The sequence below is a fragment of the Neophocaena asiaeorientalis genome, unplaced genomic scaffold (assembly GCF_003031525.2).
Source record: "Neophocaena asiaeorientalis asiaeorientalis breed wild unplaced genomic scaffold, Neophocaena_asiaeorientalis_V1.1 scaffold496, whole genome shotgun sequence".
NCBI lineage: Eukaryota > Metazoa > Chordata > Mammalia > Artiodactyla > Phocoenidae > Neophocaena > Neophocaena asiaeorientalis.
In genome coordinates, this window is record NW_020174375.1 from 1,836,997 (window position 1) to 1,858,987 (window position 21,991).

The 21,991-nt window shown below is 37.2% G+C and overlaps 1 protein-coding gene across 3 annotated transcripts in view; it reads right to left on the minus strand.

Moving 5' to 3' along the window:
- Positions 1 to 21,991, minus strand: part of OXR1 (oxidation resistance 1) — a 447,043-nt gene that overhangs the window by 115,902 nt on the left and 309,150 nt on the right. The window contains exon 1 of one of the 3 annotated variants that reach the window (XM_024756319.1): positions 18,991 to 19,016. The exons of the other annotated variants lie outside the window; for them this stretch is intronic. Coding sequence (XP_024612087.1) covers positions 18,991 to 19,009 — 19 coding nt within the window. The 5' untranslated portion in view covers positions 19,010 to 19,016. Of the gene's footprint in view, positions 1 to 18,990; positions 19,017 to 21,991 lie in introns of those variants that run through there. 3 annotated transcript variants of the gene reach the window in all.

Sequence of the window (21,991 nt, forward strand, 5' to 3'; positions counted from 1 at the left end):
CTGCGGCATGTGGGATCCTCCCGGACCGGGGCACGAACCCGCGTCCCCTGCATCGGCAGGCGGACTCCCAACCACTGCGCCACCAGGGAAGCCCTACCACGACATTTTAAAGCAAATTCCAGCCATATTATTTCACCCCTACATATCTTGGTATACGTGCCTAAATTTTAAATGATTTGGACATTCATCATTAACCATTAGGTGCTATTATCATACCTAATAAAATTAGAGCTTAGAATCCAAGAACTAGTCGGTCCCCAATTTCCCCAGTAGGTGAAAATGTCTTTTTGCAGTTGGCTTGTTGAATCATGATGCAAACAAGTTCCACCTATTACAATTAGTTAAATCTCTGGTCATCTAGACCAGTGCTGCTCAAATTCTAATGTGCAAATGAATCACTGAGGGATCTTAAGATTCAGTAGGACTTGGGGCAGGACCTGAGATACTATCTGTCTAACAATCTCCCAGGTGGTGTCAGTGTTGCTGGACTCAAAATGGGCCACCTTTAAAGTGTAAGATCTGAGCAAAGACTCCACCGGTTTTTGTGTGTTTGTTTTTTGCATGCCATTGGCTTGTTGCAGAAACAGGTCAGTGATACTGGGCTACGTCCCATGGTCTGAATTTCCATGTTTGTTTTCATGTGATATTATTTAACCTGTTCCTCTTCCATTACCATTACTTTCTGTAAATAATGTTCTCTCTAAAACTGGAATAGGTTCAAGCTCACCTCTTTTCATACGAATATCTTAAGGAGTATTCTCTGATTCAAATCACTGTTCAATCTGCATGAATATCATATACTTTATGGTGACTGTTGTGTTAAAAAGCTGGCTCTAGAGTCAGATTTCTATGATTCAACTTCACCTCCATCAGTTACTGTTTATATGACTTTGGACATGGTAATTTTCTCCAAGCCACAGTTTTCTCATCGGTAAAATGGGTATAATAATACTACCCTCTTATAGAGTAACTGTGAAGAATGGCACGTGACAATTGTTCGATAAGTGCAAGCTGTTATTATTGTTATTGATTTTGTAATCTTTTTACTCCAAGTTAAAATATTTTAGTTTCCGGGATTTTTCTTCTAAGTCCTAAAACTAACTTTTCAGCTCTTTGTTCATTTTTAGGCTCCTGTATAAATCAGCTATGGCTTTTGTCTTCTTTTGTACAGTGCAGACTACAGAACTAGGAAGGACCCTAAGGGAGAGAATATTATTAGTTTTTGGAGGATTTCCTTTTCATGCTTTAATTTCTTTTTCATGGTATCATGGCTTACAAAGCCTACAAATAAGCCTTTTAAAAATCTTCTATCAACTCATCCGAGTAAGCCTTTCAAAAGCATCAGTTCTTGGCAGTTCACGATAGAAATTTAGGTAATAAAATTGCATAATATGAAATGTTCCAAATCAACCTTCTTAAGTGGATGCTGCAAAACTAAGGAAACTTGTTGTTCATTCATATAAATCCTATATAAATTATAGAGCTTTTTAGTGTGTTACCAGTAAGAAATGTTTTGATACTAGGACTAGGGTTTAGTCAGAGAGTACATCTTCAAGATTACTGAAGTTGAGCTGACGAGACACTCTGATATTTCCTTATCGTTCTTTTAGCTTGTGAAGTTTGGAGAGAATTCCCAAATTAAACTTGATACTTTGGGAAATCTAAGAAGCTAGGGAAGGAAGCCTAGGTCAATCCAGAACAGCACAGTACATTCTGAATTTTTTTTATGACTGACTGTATGAACACAGCACATGATTTATATGGACAAGAAGTCTGCAATTGTAAGTTGAAGCCATGACTAGTAAATTATTCCTTTCCTTATAATAAATTCCATCAGCACAGTCACTTAGAGTCATCTTTCATAGCAAGCAAGCGCTAGCCCAGATGACCAGGGCCAAAAATAAATTTGGCAATGGGCCCAATATTGTTCTACACTTTGCTCTTTTTTCTTTTCCTTTTGAGTCTGATTTTCTCAGATGTCTTTCCTATGAGACAATGAATATATTTGTTTCAGAGAAGTATTCTCTTAGTTTAATGATATGGAGAGTAAGATAGGAAGGTAGAATTGGCAAAGAGTACCAGCAGCAAAGCAAAATAACTGAAGAGAATATTTTGAAAGTCAATTACTTTTGAAGAGTTATTTGCAAGACAGCCATATGGTAATAGATGAGTAGTGATATTACCATAATGTTATAATTATGCAGTATTTTGGAATCAGCATTTACATGTAATGGAAGTAAAGAATAACTAGAAATTGTACGGTAGACTATATAATTATGTCTAACTTAACAAAACACAGCAAAAATTTAAATGAAAAAAAGGGTGGTATGTAAAAAGTGTCCCCCCCTTTTTCTGTAGCTATAATGTATACACATACACATATAGCACCTAAACCACATGTTACATATACATACACAGACATACACGTAACACCTAAACCAGATCAATACAGTATAAGCATTAGCCAACAATGACAACCCATCTATTATCAGATAATAGAGTATTTTACTGGACAACTTCTTCCATTTTCAGACATTTGATTGCATTTAGCCTGAAATTATTGATTAAAAGCCAAACACAAAAAGGAATTAGATGGAATAAGACCACCTAGAAACAAAGTTGCATTTTATAAACATATTTAGAATTTAGGCCACAGCAGTTTTCCAAATCATCCCTATAAAGATAAAAGGCACAGAAGATGTGTTATGTGAGCAATCCCTCCAACAATGAAGGACATTGCAAAGCTAGGTATGTACTTATATGATCACACCTGAAGGTGATATCTGTTTCCAAATTAAGCATGAAGGACACTCTTATTCTCCCACAACCTTTTACTAAAATCTGAAGGGTAGGCCTAATCGGATCATGTTGGATCTTTCTTCACTGTTAATATTTGCAAGATCTACATCTCCTAGGAAACCTTCTGCCTTCGCAAACTGTATTTAGGTTTAGGGACCATATCAATAACATTTTCTCAATGAGGGTAGATATTTTCTGTCTTCTTGTCTAGGATATGAACTAAAATATCCCAGTGCCTCTGATTTTATTTCATTTTCCAAACTGCAAGTCTTTAGCATACTTTTTTGGTACTGTATCCTGATGAGAGGCATAGTATTATATAAAGTGTTATCATAAACAGCAGACATAGCAATCTTCTCAGAACAGAGAACTAAAACTTTACTTAAGGAATTCTTTTCAGTTGGTGATTAAATCACTGTATCAGTAATATGTTCCAAGTACATGTGTGTTGAAAATTATTGAATATTTATATGTTCTTATTAAGATCAAATCTTTCTTAGTAGACTGATTATGATCTTCTATGACATGATCTAGCTCATTACTGGCACATAATAGCCATTCAATAAACATTTGAATTAAGTTAATAAGTACCAATAGAACACAATGAAAGCATATTACATGTTCACTAAATGCTCTCAATCTAGACTCATAGCCATGAAATAGTCTACCTTTTACAATTCAACTTATAACTACTTAAAATTAAAGCCACAAAGATATTTTGATATATTTTTTGTGTGTGTGCCCAAAAAAGAGAGAAATGCAAAACAAGATGCATAACAACTCAAGGGTGACTATTTCTCAAGACACTTAATTTGTCTTAATCTCATGTTCTGTCCATACTTATAAAAACAACAGTTCTTAACATCCTCACATAACGCTGTCAAGAATCACTATCAGATAGTTGTAAGATTTTAGAAAACTACAGGTTGTAATTGTGTATGTGTAGACTCCAGTCTAAAACACTTCAAACATTTCCACAATCTCCCAGCTCTCTTTCCTGCCCTTCATCTCTTACCACTCACATGTTGATCTTCCCTACCTTTCATTGTTGAACCTGTACTGGAGATATTTAATCAGTATTTTCTCCCCCTCCCATGGTTTCCATGCCTGACAACAATTTCCTTTGATCCAGAAGCATCTCCCTTGCTCTCTTGACCTCGTGGTGTATTCCTTCAGGTTTCACACTTGAGGTCAGGTCCCATTTCATACAGCAAAAGGCCAGAAGAAAATCCTCCAGAGGGAACTGGTCTAATCTCTTCTTGAGCATAATACTACAGATCACTTGAGAAATTTCCATCTAACTGTCCTGTCCACTTACTGAATACTGGCTCAGCTGTGATCCATGTACAAGCAAGAGGCCTACGGCTCTCCACCCCTCTCCACTCTGCCCCAGGGTCATAAGATAGCTCCTGAGTAAAATAAAACAGTCCAGGAAGTTAAAAACAAAAGAAAACTTCTGGGTAGTGATCTCAAATCTTTCTTTACTACTCTTAGATCTATCCTAGCTCTTAAGGGTCCAGTTGTTTCGATTAGTCAGTAGTGTTGCTATAGAGTTCTACTGTTCCTGATATCTTTCACTGATAAACAATTTGGCTATTTCCGAATCTGGATCTGTATGAGAAGGTTAATGCATGGGTGGCTTCAGGACAATTAGTTGATCTCTGACGTTTAACTTTAATTCTAATTTTGATTACATAGCAATACTCTTGAAACTAAAATTTAACACGATTCCACTGAAAGATACATTTCAATGTAGACCACTGTCAGCCTGACAAAGGATAAATGTTTCTTCACTAGAAAAGTGTGAAGTTCTTGTAATCTTGAATATAAAAAAATACCATTCGGTTTACTTTTAAAATTCAGTCCCCCACTCCCACTCCTTTGTTTGAGAAAAAAAAAATTTTTTTTTAAAGCTAGCTATCCACATTAGGGATTTCCAGATAGAAATATTTTAACTGTCTTGTCCTACACCAGGCATATCTGACCCAACTTTCAAGACACTCTGAGACCACATTTGGATTGCACCATGACTGGTCGAATGGCAAAAGTTCATGGAGCTCATGGATGTAAGAATGGTTTGCAGCTGGTATATTTTAAGGTTAAAATTTTATCACCTATTGGTGTATTTTTTAAATGGCCACCATGGATTTTTAAATAATTTATGCTTATTTTACTCTCACCGATGACCAGAGAAGTGGAAAGGCATGCACTAGAGTCTCCTTCTTCTAAAGCATAAAACTCCTTCCCTTCTATTACCTTCTTAATAAAATTACCTTATATTTATATATTCCATTTTGCTTTTCAATTTGCTGAAACTCTCATTTATCTTCCCCTAATCAATGCTGCTCTGCCCAAGACTGCAACTACCAGATATCCATTCTTCCCTCCTTCCTTCCTGATTCTATTTGGAATGACAGTATGTTTAGCAAAAAAGCTAATTTTTCACATTCTTTTTCAAGTAGCTCTGTGACACAGTTCTGGACACTGAGACATGAGCTGAAGTCTGCTAGAAGTTCTTCACTGATATATGTGCCCCTCCTTTCTGCCTCTACCTTCCTCCTGTCTGGAAGATGGATGTGATGGCAAGAGCTATAGCAGATCTCTTAGAACCATGAGGAAAAAGCTAAGAAAATTTCAAAGAGACCCCAGCCTTGACATCCTGAACCTATACCAGTGATGACCTATTTCTGGACTTCTTTGCACAGGAGAAAACTAAAGCTTTATGTGTTTAGATAAGTGTCATTAGGAGTCTTTACTCACAGACGAATGCAACTCCTTGCTATTAGAGTAGGAATTTGAATTTAGGTTCTCAGTTTCCAGCTCTGTAATTTTTCCATTGTCTCTTCTAGATTATGGTGTCTGCTAATCCAAGACTATAAATTTGACTTGTTCTTATTCCCAGCACCCGTGAAATACAGCATTCAATATCCAGTTTTAGGCATGAAAAAAAGGGTAGTGTCCTATCTTGGATTTTAATTGGTTACCTCTGTAGCCCTAAGCAAAAAAGCAAAGCAGCCAAAGGCTGTTTTTCCCGTTTCTCACCAATTTTTTTTCCATGAGCTTCTTTTGCCTCCTGGCACTCAGTAGTAACCTTTGGTGTATCTACCATTCAACTCCTATCTAGGTCTGCCCTTTCCTCAGGGCTTTAAGCTCTCAGTTACACTCTCTTCCACCTCTCCATCACCAATCAAAGCTGATGTGATTAGAGGAGAAATGTAGACTTACTGTCAAGGGTAATTTATGGGGATGTAAGTATCATTTTAAGAGAATATTTGCATTTCATAAGAGGGACTTGAAAATCCAGCTGAACTTCTAAAACTGGAAAGCACCGAAGAGTCATTTGTGAGTGAGAGGTTTCCCTGGTACCCTCATCGAAACCAAGCAGCTACTCCTCTCCCCAGCTCAGCCCCTTGAACTTCCTCATACACCCTCCGCCCACAGCCAGCACAGGTGGCAACACAGCATAAAGCAGAGATTTTGTGTACACTGTTAAGATCTGCTAAGTCCTAGAAGAGCGCTAGAAACAGGGAAGGCAAGAAATGTGTTTTTGATAATTCTGTAAGTTAAAAAAATATCCTTTGTAGCTATTTTAACTATGTAATACAAATTGGGTAATTAAACGTTTTTCATGTTTTAATGTATGTTTGGCATGCTATAAACCGTCTAATAAATATTCTTCCTGTACCTTCCTCTTTTCTCATTTGCTGTCATGTCACTTGGTGTAAAAAACCTACTTCCTCTTTAAGATCATTCTATCATAGTCTTTACATCCCTTCCTTGTGTATATGTTCTGTGGTGCCTATCAAGTGAAAAAAAAAAAAAAAAAAGGAAGCAAAAACAAAGAACACTCAAGCAAAGGACTTGGTTTCTAGCCTCAGATGTACAACTCACAGGCTACTGGTCTTGGACACAGCATTTACCATGCCTCTGCCTCCGATTTCTTAGCTGAAAAAGGTGAGGTAGATTCACTTTGGTAAGGTCCTTTTCAGGATTCTATGATTTAAGCCCACGTTTACACATTTGTCATTAATCTTTGCAAGAACCTTGTAGGGAAGGAGGAAAATGTTATCCCCATGTTGCAGACGAAGAAACGAGGGGTAAAAGAGATTCAATGACTTTGTCTACTGTTGCACACCTGGCAGGTAGCAGTGCAAGGAACTAAATCCAGGTATTAGCTGACTTTTACATCTGCAGAGAAAGGTAAGCCACCATTTTCCTATACAAAGAGGAGATAAGGGAGGTCAGATGAGTGAGATGTTAAGGGTCACCTACAAGTTCCTAGACAGAGGCAGGGGTTTCACCCTCTTAAGACATGGGATTGTAATGTGTAGATATACATACTGTATTAGATCACACTGACTAAGGGAAATCATTACTATTTTCCCCCAGGATAACAAATCTGCTTTAGACCTTATAGTTGTTGAGTATCACTTAGGGATGGAGGATCCCACCACACAAGTTAAAAAGAAAAAGGAAAGTAGTCGTTTATTACAAATAATGTTTACCCTCTTCTTCGCACAGAATAATGATGGTCAATGAATACTTCCTTGTTTTATAATTTAAGAAATGCTTTTGTGCTGATATATGTTGGCTCTCTATATTTTAGGGGATAACATAAATTTTAGACATATATCTTTGTTGGTATTCTTGACATAATATTACACGCTAATCAACAGAACATATGCATTTATGAGTTAAAAAATATTATTCTATTAAGCAGGGAAAAATAGAATATGGGCACTGGCAATGACAGTGATTTCTTTCCCCAACTGTACCATCTTCTATTTTACCAAATCCTTCAGGGGACATGGCAGTAGTTGGATGCGTAGAACCCTCCACTAGTAGCCAGATGATCTAAACTTTATTCCTGGGACTTGCACTGACTCACTCTGTGACCATGTGTCTACCAGTTGATCTCCTCTAAATTCTGAGACCTTAAAATTTAGGGGTATTTTCTAATTCACTAACCTCTGAGAAATGTGTGAATGGAGGTATAACTGTTTTTGAAAAATGGAAAAAGGATCAAGGCGGGGAAAGCTTAAGACCTGAGTCTTAGTCATCTTAGCATGAGGCATAACTAGTACCTTTTTAAAGAATTTAAGTGTCATTTCACTATTTCTAAATATTATCTTCTCTCCTTCAATCTTGCCTCTTTCTCATCTGGAGGGAAAAGGGGAAGGAAGAAAAAGGAGGGTTCATCTTCCCTTCACCCTCTCGGACCTCGTAAGTCTGATTCTGCTCTTCCATAATGACCCGGTTGAGTGTTATTTGAAGGGTCAGTGCAGTTACACATTAAATGGAAGGAGGGATTCCTCATTTTTGAGAAAGGAGAAAGCTTCTCTTCAGAGCTTGCTTCACTCCTTCCATTTGTTCACCACTTGCTGAATGTTGCACACATTATGCTCAGCTCCAAGGACACAAAGACAGTGAAGATGTGGTATCTGACCCAAGGAACAGCCCACAGATGAGAGGCAGTAGATACGTAAACGATTATTACACCACAGTACGCTGAGTGTGAAGTGAAAGAGGACAGCATAGAGGAGACTGGAGCATCTAGGAAGAGTCAAAAAAGTGGTTCATCCGTTAACCTTGGTAGGCAATGGAAGCAAGAAAAAAAGGTCGTTTTCCAGACACTGTAAGTTTTATAGTAATGGGTTTAAAAAAATGAATATTTAATCAAGCTGAATTGTACATCAGGCAATGTACCAGGCAGCAGTAAAATCTATAAAAGCATCAGTTTTGGAGTCGGAGAGATAAAATTACAACTCCATTTCTGGCTACTGGTGTGACCTTGGGCAAGCTGCCTGACCTCTCAAAATCTGTTTCTTCATTTAGAGAAGGGAGATTATAGAAGTATCTATACCTCATAAGGTTGTATAAAAGTATCTATACCTCATAAGGTTGTATGAAGATTAATACACATAAGCACTCAGCCCAGTCTTTGGCACCTGGCAAGATGGTAAGTGTTCAGTAAATACTAGTTATTATTGAGTACTCTATATACAGTTTCTCACTGAAATCTTGCAACAATCCAGTGGACAGGCATTCCTAAAATCAGGTCAACATGAAGAGGATATATAGACAGGAGATGCTAGGAAGATAGGTTCCAAACCATGAAAGACTGTGTGCGCCATAATAAGGAGTTGGCATATATGTAGCAGCCAATGGAAAATCGAAGAGGATTTTTAAAAGAGAGAACCAATCAGTTCTTTGTTTTAGAAAGATCATTAAGATGGCAGTGTGGATAATGGGTTGGAAGGGCATGAAGAAAGAAGGAGGGTTAGAAGTCCAGTTAGGACTTCCTTGTAGTAAATCACTCTGAGTAATAATAGTATGGGAAATTCTAAATGCAACACTACAGACCTTTCGAAAAAATGGCTGGCAGATCCCCTGCCCCTCCAACCTCCACCTCTTCCTATATCCTGTCATGGCAGAAGCTTTAGGACTTGCCTTAAGGCTAATGTTTTCAGCTTTGGCTTGCACCAGCATTGACAGTCTTTTCAGATTGGTTGTCTTTGTTACCAAGTGGCATGAGGTCTTAATCATCTCTGAAAAGGCAGCAAGTAAGTCCCTTGCTGGCACTGGAAGAATTCAGTATCAGTGTGACTGTTCCTTGGCTGTAGGGGAGAAGCAGAAAGCAAGAGCTCTAAAATCATTTGGGTAGATTGCTACCTTTATCACTTTCGTCATCTCCACATGTCGGTGATGTCATCATCATCATCAATCTACTCAACAGCAGTGAATCATACACAGTAGCAGAGTTGATACAAAATGCAAACAGAATATCTCACTTTACATTAATTTACCACCACATACCTAGTTCTTCATCTTTTTCTATTTCAGAAAGCCAATTTTCCTTATCCCAGCATTGAATATTTCTGCTATAAAACAGTAGTCCCCTTCCACTATTTTTGTTTACGATTATCAACAGTAAAATGTATGCTTTGAAAGAGAAAGGAATGCAAGGGAAGTTTAAAACAGTTTGATGGCCACTTTTCCCTCAAAAAAAACAGAAGCTAGATAATTCAGGACTGCTCTCTTGATTATGGACCAGCATCTGAATATATACCTAGAGAAATGTATGAGAAACCAAGTTTTGAAATACCATCTTTTCTATCCTAAAGTCTCCCCTTTCTGCATGTGCTCTGATCCAGTTTTATTTAACAAGACATGCTTTATCAGAGTTGCCTTGATTTCAGTTGTTTGCATAACATGTACATGTACTTTGAGATAAACGCTGTTGCTGATGTGAGACGTAACCAGCTGGAGAAAAGAGTCAAGACCTAGAGGGAAAAAAAGGGTCTGAGCATTTTCTATTTTTCAGGATTTGCAATTTTGAAATAATAAAAGAAAATATGTGTGCTAGCCCTTAAGTTACTGAGTACATTAAAAATCATGTTGCATCTGAAATATGTTAATTATTACATATATTTAAAAACTGGCTTGAAATATTTACATGATAATTAGAAACTGTAAATATCCTAAAAATTTTTTGAAACCATGGAGTATTAATTTAATGTGTTTGAAACTGAGAACACGTTATCACAACAATAGTGAATAATAACTTTGAGATATTTTCTTCAAGTTTAAGACTTGGTGGTGGCGGTTGTTTTGATTATTACAAGCATCTACAATGTTAAATGAGGAAATCAGCCTTAACTTGGAAGATAAAGCAGAAGGGAAAAAAAGATATCCTTAAATGAAACACTTATCTCAAGTTTTAAAAAAGTGTATGAGTTTTAAAAAACTAAGAAAATGAGATACTTTTAAAGTAAAAAAAAAAATTATAAGCAAGATTTAATCATCCAGACAGATAAGGTGTTAAGAAACCACAAGACCAAAGGAGAAATAAACAAATTAATTTAAAAATATGAAAAAGGACTTAATTAAAAGAGAAAAGCTGTCAAACTTCAATCAAGGCCATGTCATACAGAGAATGACATTTGTAGGAATACAACTGAAAATATAATAAGCAAGAAAGAGGAAATACTAGTTAAAAATGTAATCATCAAATCTACAAAAGGGAAAAAGGGTTTTCTTAGCTAATAGGCTGAGACAGTAGATATCACACCTCTATATAATTTAATTTTTAAAAATTTAAAAACAGAATATGTGGTTAACTGCATAACCTTGACTTGCTTCTAATAAGCAAACTTAATATCTGTAGCCCTGAGATATTTCTAATATGTCCAGATTGTTTATTCAATTTTTAAAATATTTTTTTGCCTTGAAAGAATTTATGCTACAAAACACACACACACACACACACACACACACACACACACACACACACACACACACCTGCTATTAGAGCAAACCTCTTTTATTCATTGTAGCAATTCTTTTTTGTTTCTCTTTTTTTCAGCAATGAGCAGCCTTTAGATATACCAAAGCCCCAAGTTCATTTCAAATCTGGGTTAAAAGACAGTTTTGACTCTTGGACAATATTGATGATGCAGGTGGCATCAGATGACATGAATGTCTGTAGGTGGGGGAAGGGTTGCTTTGTAGACATCTTTGTAGGCAAGTTATGTAACATTTTTATACCACAGTTTCCTTCCCTGTAAAATGGAAATAAAGTTAGCCCTGTCTACTTCATGGGGATGTTAAGGAATTTTAAGTAAAATGAGAACGCATGTAAAGGTTTTAATAAATTATGCAGTACAGAGCAAATTCAAGTTATTCTCTACTAGAAACAGTAGTAGATTTATACTTGAGACACACTTAAAGAAGAAAAACAATTCCAATGCTCTTAGGCATAAATGAAGGTTAATTATGACTGTACATCATGTCACTGGCAAACTCTGAGACCTCATCTTGTACTACTACTCTGTCTAGTCGTGTTCTTTCTGTTCTGTGAACAAACCAAATTCGTTTTCGCCTCCCAACCTTTGCACTTACTATCTCTCTATCTGGTTAGCTATTCTCCTGGTTCCTTGTATGGCTTCTCATCATTTGGGTCTCAACTCTAATGACACATTCTCAGAGATACACCCCCATCATTATGCAAGCTAACTGTATCTCTGCCCACCCCACTCCAGTCTCATGTGACCACATAACTCTACATTATTTTCTTCTTAACATTTATTGTTTAAATACCTTATTTCTTTTTGACTTGTTTGTGGAGAAATCACCACCATGTAAGGGCACAGTGTCCTTTTTACAGAGGACCTTAGTAACAACCAAACAGTCTGTCACTAAGCTAGATCAGACTGCCAACACTTTGGATGGCAGGAAGTTCATAGTGACCTTGCCAAATGAGAGACGTGGTCAGCTGGAAACCAGACTTTCCAGAGGAACAAGGTGGGTAGGGAAGGATGTGAAATTGACAATTTTCCATATGATGCATTTGGATAAGTAATGATATCCTTTTACTAATTAAATTCAATATGTATTTACACATCCTTCAGATGACTGATTTGCCTGTAATTTCTATTCTATAGCATATGTAATGCTATTTTAAAATACCCTCTCTCACTGAGTCCCATCATCAAAAGCAAAATTGTAACATGTCACATTTATTGCTGACATTCCCCAGCCTCCTCTTTCAAACAGTGTTTCTTGAGGCGTTTAATCCCTTTCCACTCACTATTTACATACTTGCCCCACAACTCACTCTACAAGGCCCTGCTTTCAGCTGTCAGCAGATCTCTATTTGCTGTTTCTTCTTCTAAATTCCAATTCAGAATTATACATAACCCAACCATGACACTTAACGAAATGCATAATTATAACTGTCTGCACATGTGTCTGTCCCTCTCGTTAAATTCTACTTGCATTACCAAATATGGAATCCCTGCACTTACTTATTACAGAATATAGTAGACATTCAATAAATGCTTTCATTTTATATTTTTCCACAGTGTTGCCTTTCTTCTTTTAACCATTGTCCATATGTTACTTTATTATTACTATTTGAATGTCAACATGAGTGGAATTGGGGTCATTTGTTTGTACATTTTTCTATGTTAAAAACTCATACCTTCTTTTTAGAAAAAAAATTCAAAAAGTGATGGAGGAAAGAGGCTTCACTGTATCCTGGCTGTGCTAAGCCAGGCAACTCTCAATTTTTCACTTAAGTGGAAGAAAATTGAAGAAATTAATTAATTGATTAATTGAAGAAAATTAATTAATTGAAGAAAACCCCAGAGAATAGCTGAATCTACATATAGTTCTATTTTCCCAATTAATCTACTTAGTCACTTAATTAAGGACATGGAGTGGTCTGAACACAGATTCCCGGAGCCAGGTCTTGGGTTTGAATCCTGATTCTGACCCTTAGCTTAGCTTGTTTGACTTCAGGCAAATTTCTTAATCTACCTGCATTTTAACTTCCTTCTTTGTAAAATGTAAAAAATAATTGTACCCAATGAATAGGGTTGATACAAGGATACAGTCAACAAATACTTATTTAGGACATATTATATACCAGGCTCTGCTCTTGGTACAAGGGATAGAATATGAAAAAAAAGACAAAAAAAATCCTTCTTCACAGGGTTTGCATTCCAGTTAGCAAAATAAATATAAACACACATACATATGTTAGTGATAAGTGCTAAGGGAAAAAAATAATAAACAAAGAAAGGTATGAACTGTGATGGGGCTGGAGGGATTTAAAGTTTTAGATAAGGTGACCGGGGAAGTTCACACTGAAAAGTACTGAAAAAAGACTGGAGAAAGCAAGGAAGCTGGCCACGCCAGTCACTATGGGAGGAGCCTCCGAGGCAGAGGGAACAGTACTTGTAAGAGCCTTGAGGAAGAAAGAAGCTTGTCTGATGTGTTCAAGGGACAGCAAAAAGCCCAGTGTAGTTGGAGTGCAGTGAACTGTAGGAAGTTGTGTGTGTGTGTGTGTACTCGTGTCGGGGTGTCAGGTAGGGCCCTGTGCACCACGATGGGGACTTCAGCTTGGCTTTTACTCAGAGAGAAGAGCCCTTGAAGAGGTTTGTGTGCACAGGAAAGACACAATGAGATTCAGGTTTTAACTGCATTCCTCCAGGTGCCTTACTGAAGCTGACTGGTAGAGGGGCGATGAGGGAAAGCAAGGGCAGAGGCAGGGAGACCTACTGCCATAATGCAGTTGAAAGATGATGGTGTTTGGACCTAGAAGGAAGTAGTACAGGTGGTTAAGAGCTGGGCAGATTCTGGATTTATTTTGAGAATAGAGCTAGCAGAATCTCTGGGCTGATCAGATATAGAATGGAAGAGGAAAAGGAAGAGTAGCAACGTTTCTGGCCTGAATGACTAGAAAAAGGGTGCTTCCATGAACTGAAATACTAATAAATGCTCAATGCATGATTTATGTAATTTTGCTAAAATGTGTTAACCTGTTAATGAGTTAATAAATGGTACAGATGAACCTACTTGCTGGGCAGGAATAGAGACGCAGATGTAGACAACAGACGTGTGGACACAGTGGGAGGAGGGGAGGGTGGGATGAATCGGGAGATTAGGATTGACATACATACACTACCATGTGTAAAACAGATAGCTACTGGGAACCTGCTGTATAGCACAGGAGGCTCAGCTCGGTGCTCTGTGATGACCTAGATGGGAGGGATGGGGGTGGAGGGAGGTCTAAGAGGGAGGGGATATAGGTATACATATAGCTGATTCACTTGTACAGCAGAAACTAACACAACATTGTAAGGCAATTATACTCCAAAAAAAAAAAAAAAATATATATATATATGTAAAGCACTTAGTCTAGTACTTAGTACCCAGTCAGCCCAATATAGGTGTTTGCTGTCAACTACTAACAAATTGAGATGGGAAATGTATTAACCCCCAGAATATTATTAGATGGGAAGATGTTCACAGTAGAGTTAAAACTTTTGGTCTTTGGAAATAAAGTGACTGAAATGAGATACTGAAAGACTCTCTGTTGGATGTTAAAGTATAGGAGATAAACAGGATTTTCAAGTAATGACCACAATTCCCTCTCCTTCAATTCCCCCTTTTCACCTGCACGTGCCTTTAATACAGTATTTTTCTCTTTTTCTACTCCTACCTCCTGAAAGTATCCATAACTTCAAAAAATAACACATGCACAAAACATATTAACCTTCCAAAAAAAAAATCTTTGTGTTTTATACTCACTATAGCAATGGAATTTACATTCAACAATACTATTTTAAGTACCATGGAAGTACTTGTATTTTGAAGATACAACGATGACATTTATTTTTTATTGTTATTTTATGTTCTTGAAACTGTGAAAGCCACTACAATGAAATGTAAGTATTAGAGAATGCTCAAATACATACAGATATCCTAACCAGCTTTTTTTTTTTTTTAAAGCACTTTTGGTTTCTATGCAAAGGTTTGGTTTCTATGTTCTTCTATAGAATTCATTTTTCACTGGCGAATTGCAAGATGACATTTCAAGCTAAAAATATCTGGAATCTTCCTGTTGGCAGAAAAAGGGTCCTGGCTATGGAAATAATTATGTGACTGATTCCATTTGATTCAATTAACTTTGCATCATTTCATTTCTCCTTTGTGAATATCTGGGATCAGGGAGTAGGGGCCCTTCCATAATTACTATTATGACTTCACAGTACTTTTTTTCCCCAGTGGGCATTAGCTTATACCTGTAACTCTCCTTCTGTAGCAAGTATGACTCTATTAAAATGTATGCTCATGTGCCGATTCTATTTCAGTTTAAGTCTGTATGTATAACAGGGCCTGGTAAATAAATAACACTGGGGGCCCAGTAAATAGACAATAAGGTTTGGCTGCTTCGACCAGACCAAGCAACTAAAACAAACACAGAAAGAACAATAACTGCTGGAAACCCCACTCCACCCCCTCCCACCGTGTTTTCCTCTGAAGGTGAGGAGTTAGACAAAACTCTTTGTCATATACTGATTCCGAAATCCACTGTTAAACACGCTTATGTTATTTTTCCCAAAGCCTTACTGTAATTTACAGATCGATATGGCTCTTAAATGGAAGGAACAAAGACAGGAAAAGAATTGGGGAATCTAAGTAACCTCTTTTACTTTTAATGCCACAGCGGTGCTGTGGGCTGTAGTTCTGCTAATTCAGTAAAGGATACAAGTTCTGAGACTAGCGTGCATTCAGCACTGGGACTCAAAATAGCTTGAACGCTGCAAGTTGGAAGTTCTCTGAAGATAGATGTCACAGTTCTTCTTTAAATTCAGGCAGTGAGTTAATGGGTCAGATCATCATCTCCAACGATAATTAAAATGCAGAATGTACTCTCTTTAATTTGGGATAAATTCTATAATGTCTCCTTCTTTCCTCTTCCCAACCGTCTAAAGTTTTGTTTAATGTTGATGCTAAAATTGATAGCTGAACAGTACTTCATGGTTTATCAAGTGCTCTCATATACATTTCGTATTCAATATTTTTACTGGCCCAATATTTTTTACAAATCGTCCTAACAATATCATGATGAAGAAATTATTCATATGATTTCTATTCTTTAGATACGTAATTTGAAACTCTGAGAACAATTCTGGATCACTAAGTACATATAGTTTAAAGGAGCAGAACCATAACTTGAACCACGTCTTTAATTTTTAAAAAACTGTACCCTTTCCATTTCATTACAGTTAAATATTGGTAATTATATTACTAAAAATTCTCTGAGTATTTTCCAGAGGTTTTCAGTCAAGACAGTTGCCCAAGAACAGGGAGAATCACAGTGCAAGGGAATTAGGGTGGAGGAAGGTACTGAGAAGAGACCAAAATTGGCCCTGGATAAGCTACAGAACAGAAAGAGAATACTCTTACAGAGTTTGAATGTGAAATGCACAGCATTTAGCACATTATACAAGTAATGCATTTATCTATAATTTTTACTGCCATATTTCATCAAGACTGCATTTATTATAAGATGCACCACCAAGAGAAAAAACAAAAAACGAAACCCTGTCAATTAAACCATGATACACCATTGATCATAAGATATTTTGAGGTTTTAATAAGTCAAAATGTCAAAAAAGGTACGTCTTAGAATCCAGGAAATATAGTACTGGTAACTGCGGAGGGTATGGGAATTCTCAAAATCAGTCAATATAACCTAACTAGACAATCAGTAAGCGTTTATTAAGTGCCTATGGATGGGTATGAAGAAGCAAAATGCATAATCTAGGTGAAGAGGCTTAAGTGCTACATACAAAATATTAATTGCTATCCTTCAGTTTCACAGTGATGACCACTGGTTGGAGAAAACAAATCTGCCCGTGCAAAAAAAGATGTCTGGGTGTGCAAGTGCCAGGGGGTTATGAGGTATAGGAAGGAGGAGGAGAGAGGGGAATAAAGAGGAGAAAGCAGTTGGGGGAGGGGAGGGTGGCTTGGAGGACAGGTAGGAAGAATGGAAGGAGGGGTCTAAGCTGTCCAGGAGCTTCACTGAAATTCATGAGCGGTCTGAATCCTGTGCACACAGATCTCCTGATCCTATTAATTGCTGGGCTGTATGTGAAATGATTCTTTGAAACAACAGCTTTGAAAAAGGGCTTCAAACATTTTTGTAACGTCTATAGTCTAACCCTGATGATTTTTCCATTCTTGTATATTGTTTAAATCACAAAGACTGAAAACTTAGACACTTTTGATACCTCTCAAATTTGAGCTAAATGTAGCTGCCTAAACATTGGACATTGCTTGGAAATTAAATTTTGTTATGACTGGTTTTCAACGTTCTTGATGACTTAAAAGCTTTAGATTCTGTGATTAAAGTTAAAAAGTTGCTTGGGCTGAAACCAATCATCTAAATATTTAACTTGGGCATTTTGCATATTTTTATGATTTTCAGCACACAATCTGTGTGCTGAACTGGAAAAATGAAATTAGATTGTTTATTTCTAATTAAAAACATTTCTGTTTCTGCAGTGAGATTTTCATAAATAAATTACCCTGTAATGTGAAATAATTGCTTTTGCAATTAACCAAGTAAGAAGAAAAGATACTCAACCTTTTAGCCGTGCATTATGCTCATAAATTTATTGCTAATTTGAAAGGGATAATATCCTGTAGCATCATTAAGCTTCATGACTAAGTGATAAACTACATTAGACATTCTGATACTGTTACATAGTTGCTTGTGATTGAGGAAAAACTAACCTAGTAATGGTAATTACTTCTTTTAAAAGGAAAAACTATAAATAAATAATAATGCAGAGCAATTTCATTTTTAAAAGTCAATAATGAATTCCATCTGCTGCATGCCATTAAAAATCAAAGAGGTTACTTACATGCGTGCCTCAGATCTTTTTATATCTTTATGCCTTCCATTTAGAAGTATAGGTCGACCCATCAATGATAATGTTATTTTGACTTGTTTGACCAAAACTTAAAGAAAGAAAAAGACGGGCTTCCCTGGTGGCGCAGTGGTTGGGGGTCCGCCTGCCGATGCAGGGGACGCGGGTTCGTGCCCCGGTCCGGGAGGATCCGACATGTCGCGAAGCGGCTGGGCCCGTGAGCCATGGCTGCTGAGCCTGTGCGTCTGGAGCCTGTGCTCCACAATGGGAGAGGCCACAGCAGTGAGAGGCCAGCGTATTGCAAAAAAAGAAAAAAAAAAAAAGAAAAAGACAAAAACCTCCTATTGATTTCCCTCCGCATTTCTGTGGAGCCTAAAGGACTTATTTCAATAAAATGCCAAAGGAAAACAAAGGCATTTAAGCAAACTTTTAAGAGGATGGTTAGGAGAGCCTAATGAAATGCACTACCAGTCTTTGAAACCCAGAAAACAAGCGTAAGCGTGTGACTTAATCACTATCATTACCCTACCTGTGCACAACCTTTCAGTTACGGGCAAGATAAGGCAATATGCAAACCTTACCGGCAAATTTCATTTCCTACGAATGAATGAATGAAGAAAGTCACTAATGACATATAAATGGCCACTGGACATGAAAACAGACCCCAAATCACTATGTTTGAATCTATTTCTGGTAGGGCCTCCATATAGAATCACAGCAGCTGCACCTACAGCAAATCATAGACAAATAATGTAGCTGCACGGAAAGTCTTTTTCATATCCTATATTCAGATTAGTATTTCAACAGAGTCACTCCCTCCTGACTGCCCCCAGCAAACATTCCCTTCCTGGAGGTAGTAACCAACAGATCCATATAGGTCATCTGGATTTTGAAAATGTAACAAAGTCACCTTTCTCTGACCTTCTAAAATGACTTGTTTAAAGCTGAGAGCACTTACACATACCTTTACGTGCGCAGAACATTTCTGAGGTCCTCCCTTCAACCCCTACTCAGCCAGCAAAGTGCTGCTCTCAGGAAGACAGGACGGGGATTTTGGTTCCTGTGCTTCCCCGGGTAATACAACACTTCCTTTCTGGGAGAGTGCCCTCTACTCCCGGCCCTGACCTCTGGTGGCAGTGTTTGAGTCTCAAAGGTTTCTGTTTCTGCACTCGGTAAAACCACTGTATCGCCTCCTGGCTGCGTAAGCCTCCCTCTCGTTTCACTGAACATTCTCGAAACAGTGCCAGCATGCTCTACATAATACACTACTAAGTGGACCCTCTAAGTCTATCATGGAGTGAGATAACAGAACTCAGTATCTAACTTCTGTACGTTTCTTATCTTAAAGTGAATCAATGGCGCAGCCACCTTTAACAAATCTCTATTATGTACTCCTAACAGCACTGAGACTCAGCAGACCTGATAAGGCTGGGTCCTAACCTGATTGGTGTTTTATACCTTTACAGATATTTAAATGCTGTTAGCTCATTGTCCAAACATAAGTTTGATTTCTTCTTCTCCAGGACCTCCATCTGCATTGTCATGATATAGTACACACTACTTTGCATTACAGTTATTTCCTTCTGTATTTTTTCCCTGTTAGGACAAGGAGAGAGTACATTACAGCACCTATAATAGTGTGGAAACTTAGTAAGTGAATGAATGAACGAGTCATAATAACTCCCTCTTCCTACCTGCCCCCCACCTCCCCTTAATTCACATTCTGTGTTAGTCCTTTACAAGCAAATGGCACCATCCACAGCCTGGCTCTCTTTGACTCTCAGAATCCTGGAGAAGACTTTGGTGGGTGTTTCCCTTTTGTTGTCCCCAGTCATCACATTTTTATGGGATCCTTCAGTGGCAGCTCACTGAGATATAAACATATGATAACACTGTATTTTATTTGGTGGGTAGGGCTTATTATCATCAGGAAGAGAAAATGTCAACTCAGTAGATAAAAATCCTTTGCGAGTCCAAGGTCTGCTGTCTGCCAAAATAGCTGGGCTCCAGGGGCAAGTTAAAAAAATATACAAGTCATTGAAAACTGTGTGCAGTACATTGTGATGAACTGACAATGCTTATAAAGAAAACAGAGTTCATATTACCACCAGTTCATGACACTGGCATCTCTACGCAAGACAATAAGACCAAGATTTTGCGTGCAGTACAGAACTTACGGCCTTTGCCAAGTTCTGACAGTTCCATGATAAGCTATTCATTGGCTAGTACAGAACCGGATCAAACCAACATGATTTCAGAGGAAAATGGTATAAAATGGCGATATAATTCATTCTCAGATGAAAATTTATGGTATCTAATCTTCTCTATGGAGCTACCGTTGTATCCACCACAAACTATTTGGCTCCTTTAAGGGTTCCAGCAGTATTCCATATGAATGCTATTAATTAAATAAGACAACCTATGTAAAACTTCTGGTAAAGTTCCTGGCACTCCGCTATAAGTGTTTTAACAGCTATTAATTTCTATTCCATTCCTTAATCATACGACTGGCTTATTCCAGTCCTAGATACCATTCTACATAAGAGCAATGCCAATGCTAAACAATGCCTTACATGTAGGTAAGGCTTTATCATTTACGAAGTGCTTCAACTAATATTCTCTAGTTATACACACAACCACCCTGGGAAACGTTGCTTATTCTCAAAGTTTTGTGGAGTTAGCTATGTATAGAAACTTAATGACAATGTATCCTGGCAGCTTTATATGGTGAACAAAAAGAGAGGCCAGAAGTGTTTTGAAGTTGCTCTAATGTTCACCTTCAAATAATTTCGCATAGCTGCAGACTCCTGGAAACGACAGCAAGCAGGTAGAAAGCAGGAATGAACTGGCTCTTTTTTTAAATCAAGACTTTATATTAGAAGAAGAGACTCACACACAAAAAACCCTAGACAAAACATAAACATATGGTTTTCAGGATCTGCAGAAAATGCAAAAGGGTGGCTTTTATATATTTACATCTCACATAGATGGTAATGCTATCTATATCTGCATTGTGTTTGAATTCAAATAATAGAAGTATAAAGACGTACACACATATCAAATACACTTATACACTGGTCATATGAAAAGTACTTGTAAAAACAAATATCCATAGCTATATACATTTCATATCTACACAACACACATATTTCCCAGTATTTTGTCATTTGCTCTTTCTTATTTGCTTTCACTAGGCATCTGATAGGAACTAGATTTGAGTCACTTGTCAGCTAAGTGTAGCTCTTTCAAGGTTTTGTAAGACCAAGTCAATCTTTTAATTGTGCTTAGAACCGGCCATTAGGCATCTGATGACATAGTTTCCAAAGAATAAATACTGGCTCTTGGGCATTGCTTCCTCTTAGCTGTCCTTCAACTTTGGGATCCAAGCTGCTAAGAAGCTCTGTTTTTAAAATATTTTTAGTGCTGTGGTCAGGAATGCCACTGCTTCTACATAACCTCCGGTTTTTATTCTAGATTCTTTTTCCAGTATTTTTAAAATGTATTTCCTACCTTACTTCTTGATTGATTTGCCTTATATTATATATGTTACATCATGTAGTTTGATCAATTCGTGATAATGAGACGTTTTATTTCATTGAAAGGTTTTTTTTTTCTTCAATTTTATTGTGGTAAGAACATAACGTTCTTACCACACAGTCTAGTTCTTATCAGATTCCTAATGTGAGCAAATAAGAAAGAGCGCATGACAACATACCGGGACATACGGATTTTGTATAGATATGACACATATATAGATATTTGTTTACATAGGTATTTTTCATATGACCATTTCACAAGTGTGTTTGATATATGTGTGTCTCTTATTTGAATTCCAACACTTAACATGTTAACATGCAAAATTTTGCATACAGTACATTGTTGTTCATTATAATGTAACTTTTTTCCTTATATTTTATTTTTTATTGAAGTATAGTTGATTTACAAAGTTGTGTTAGTTTCAAATA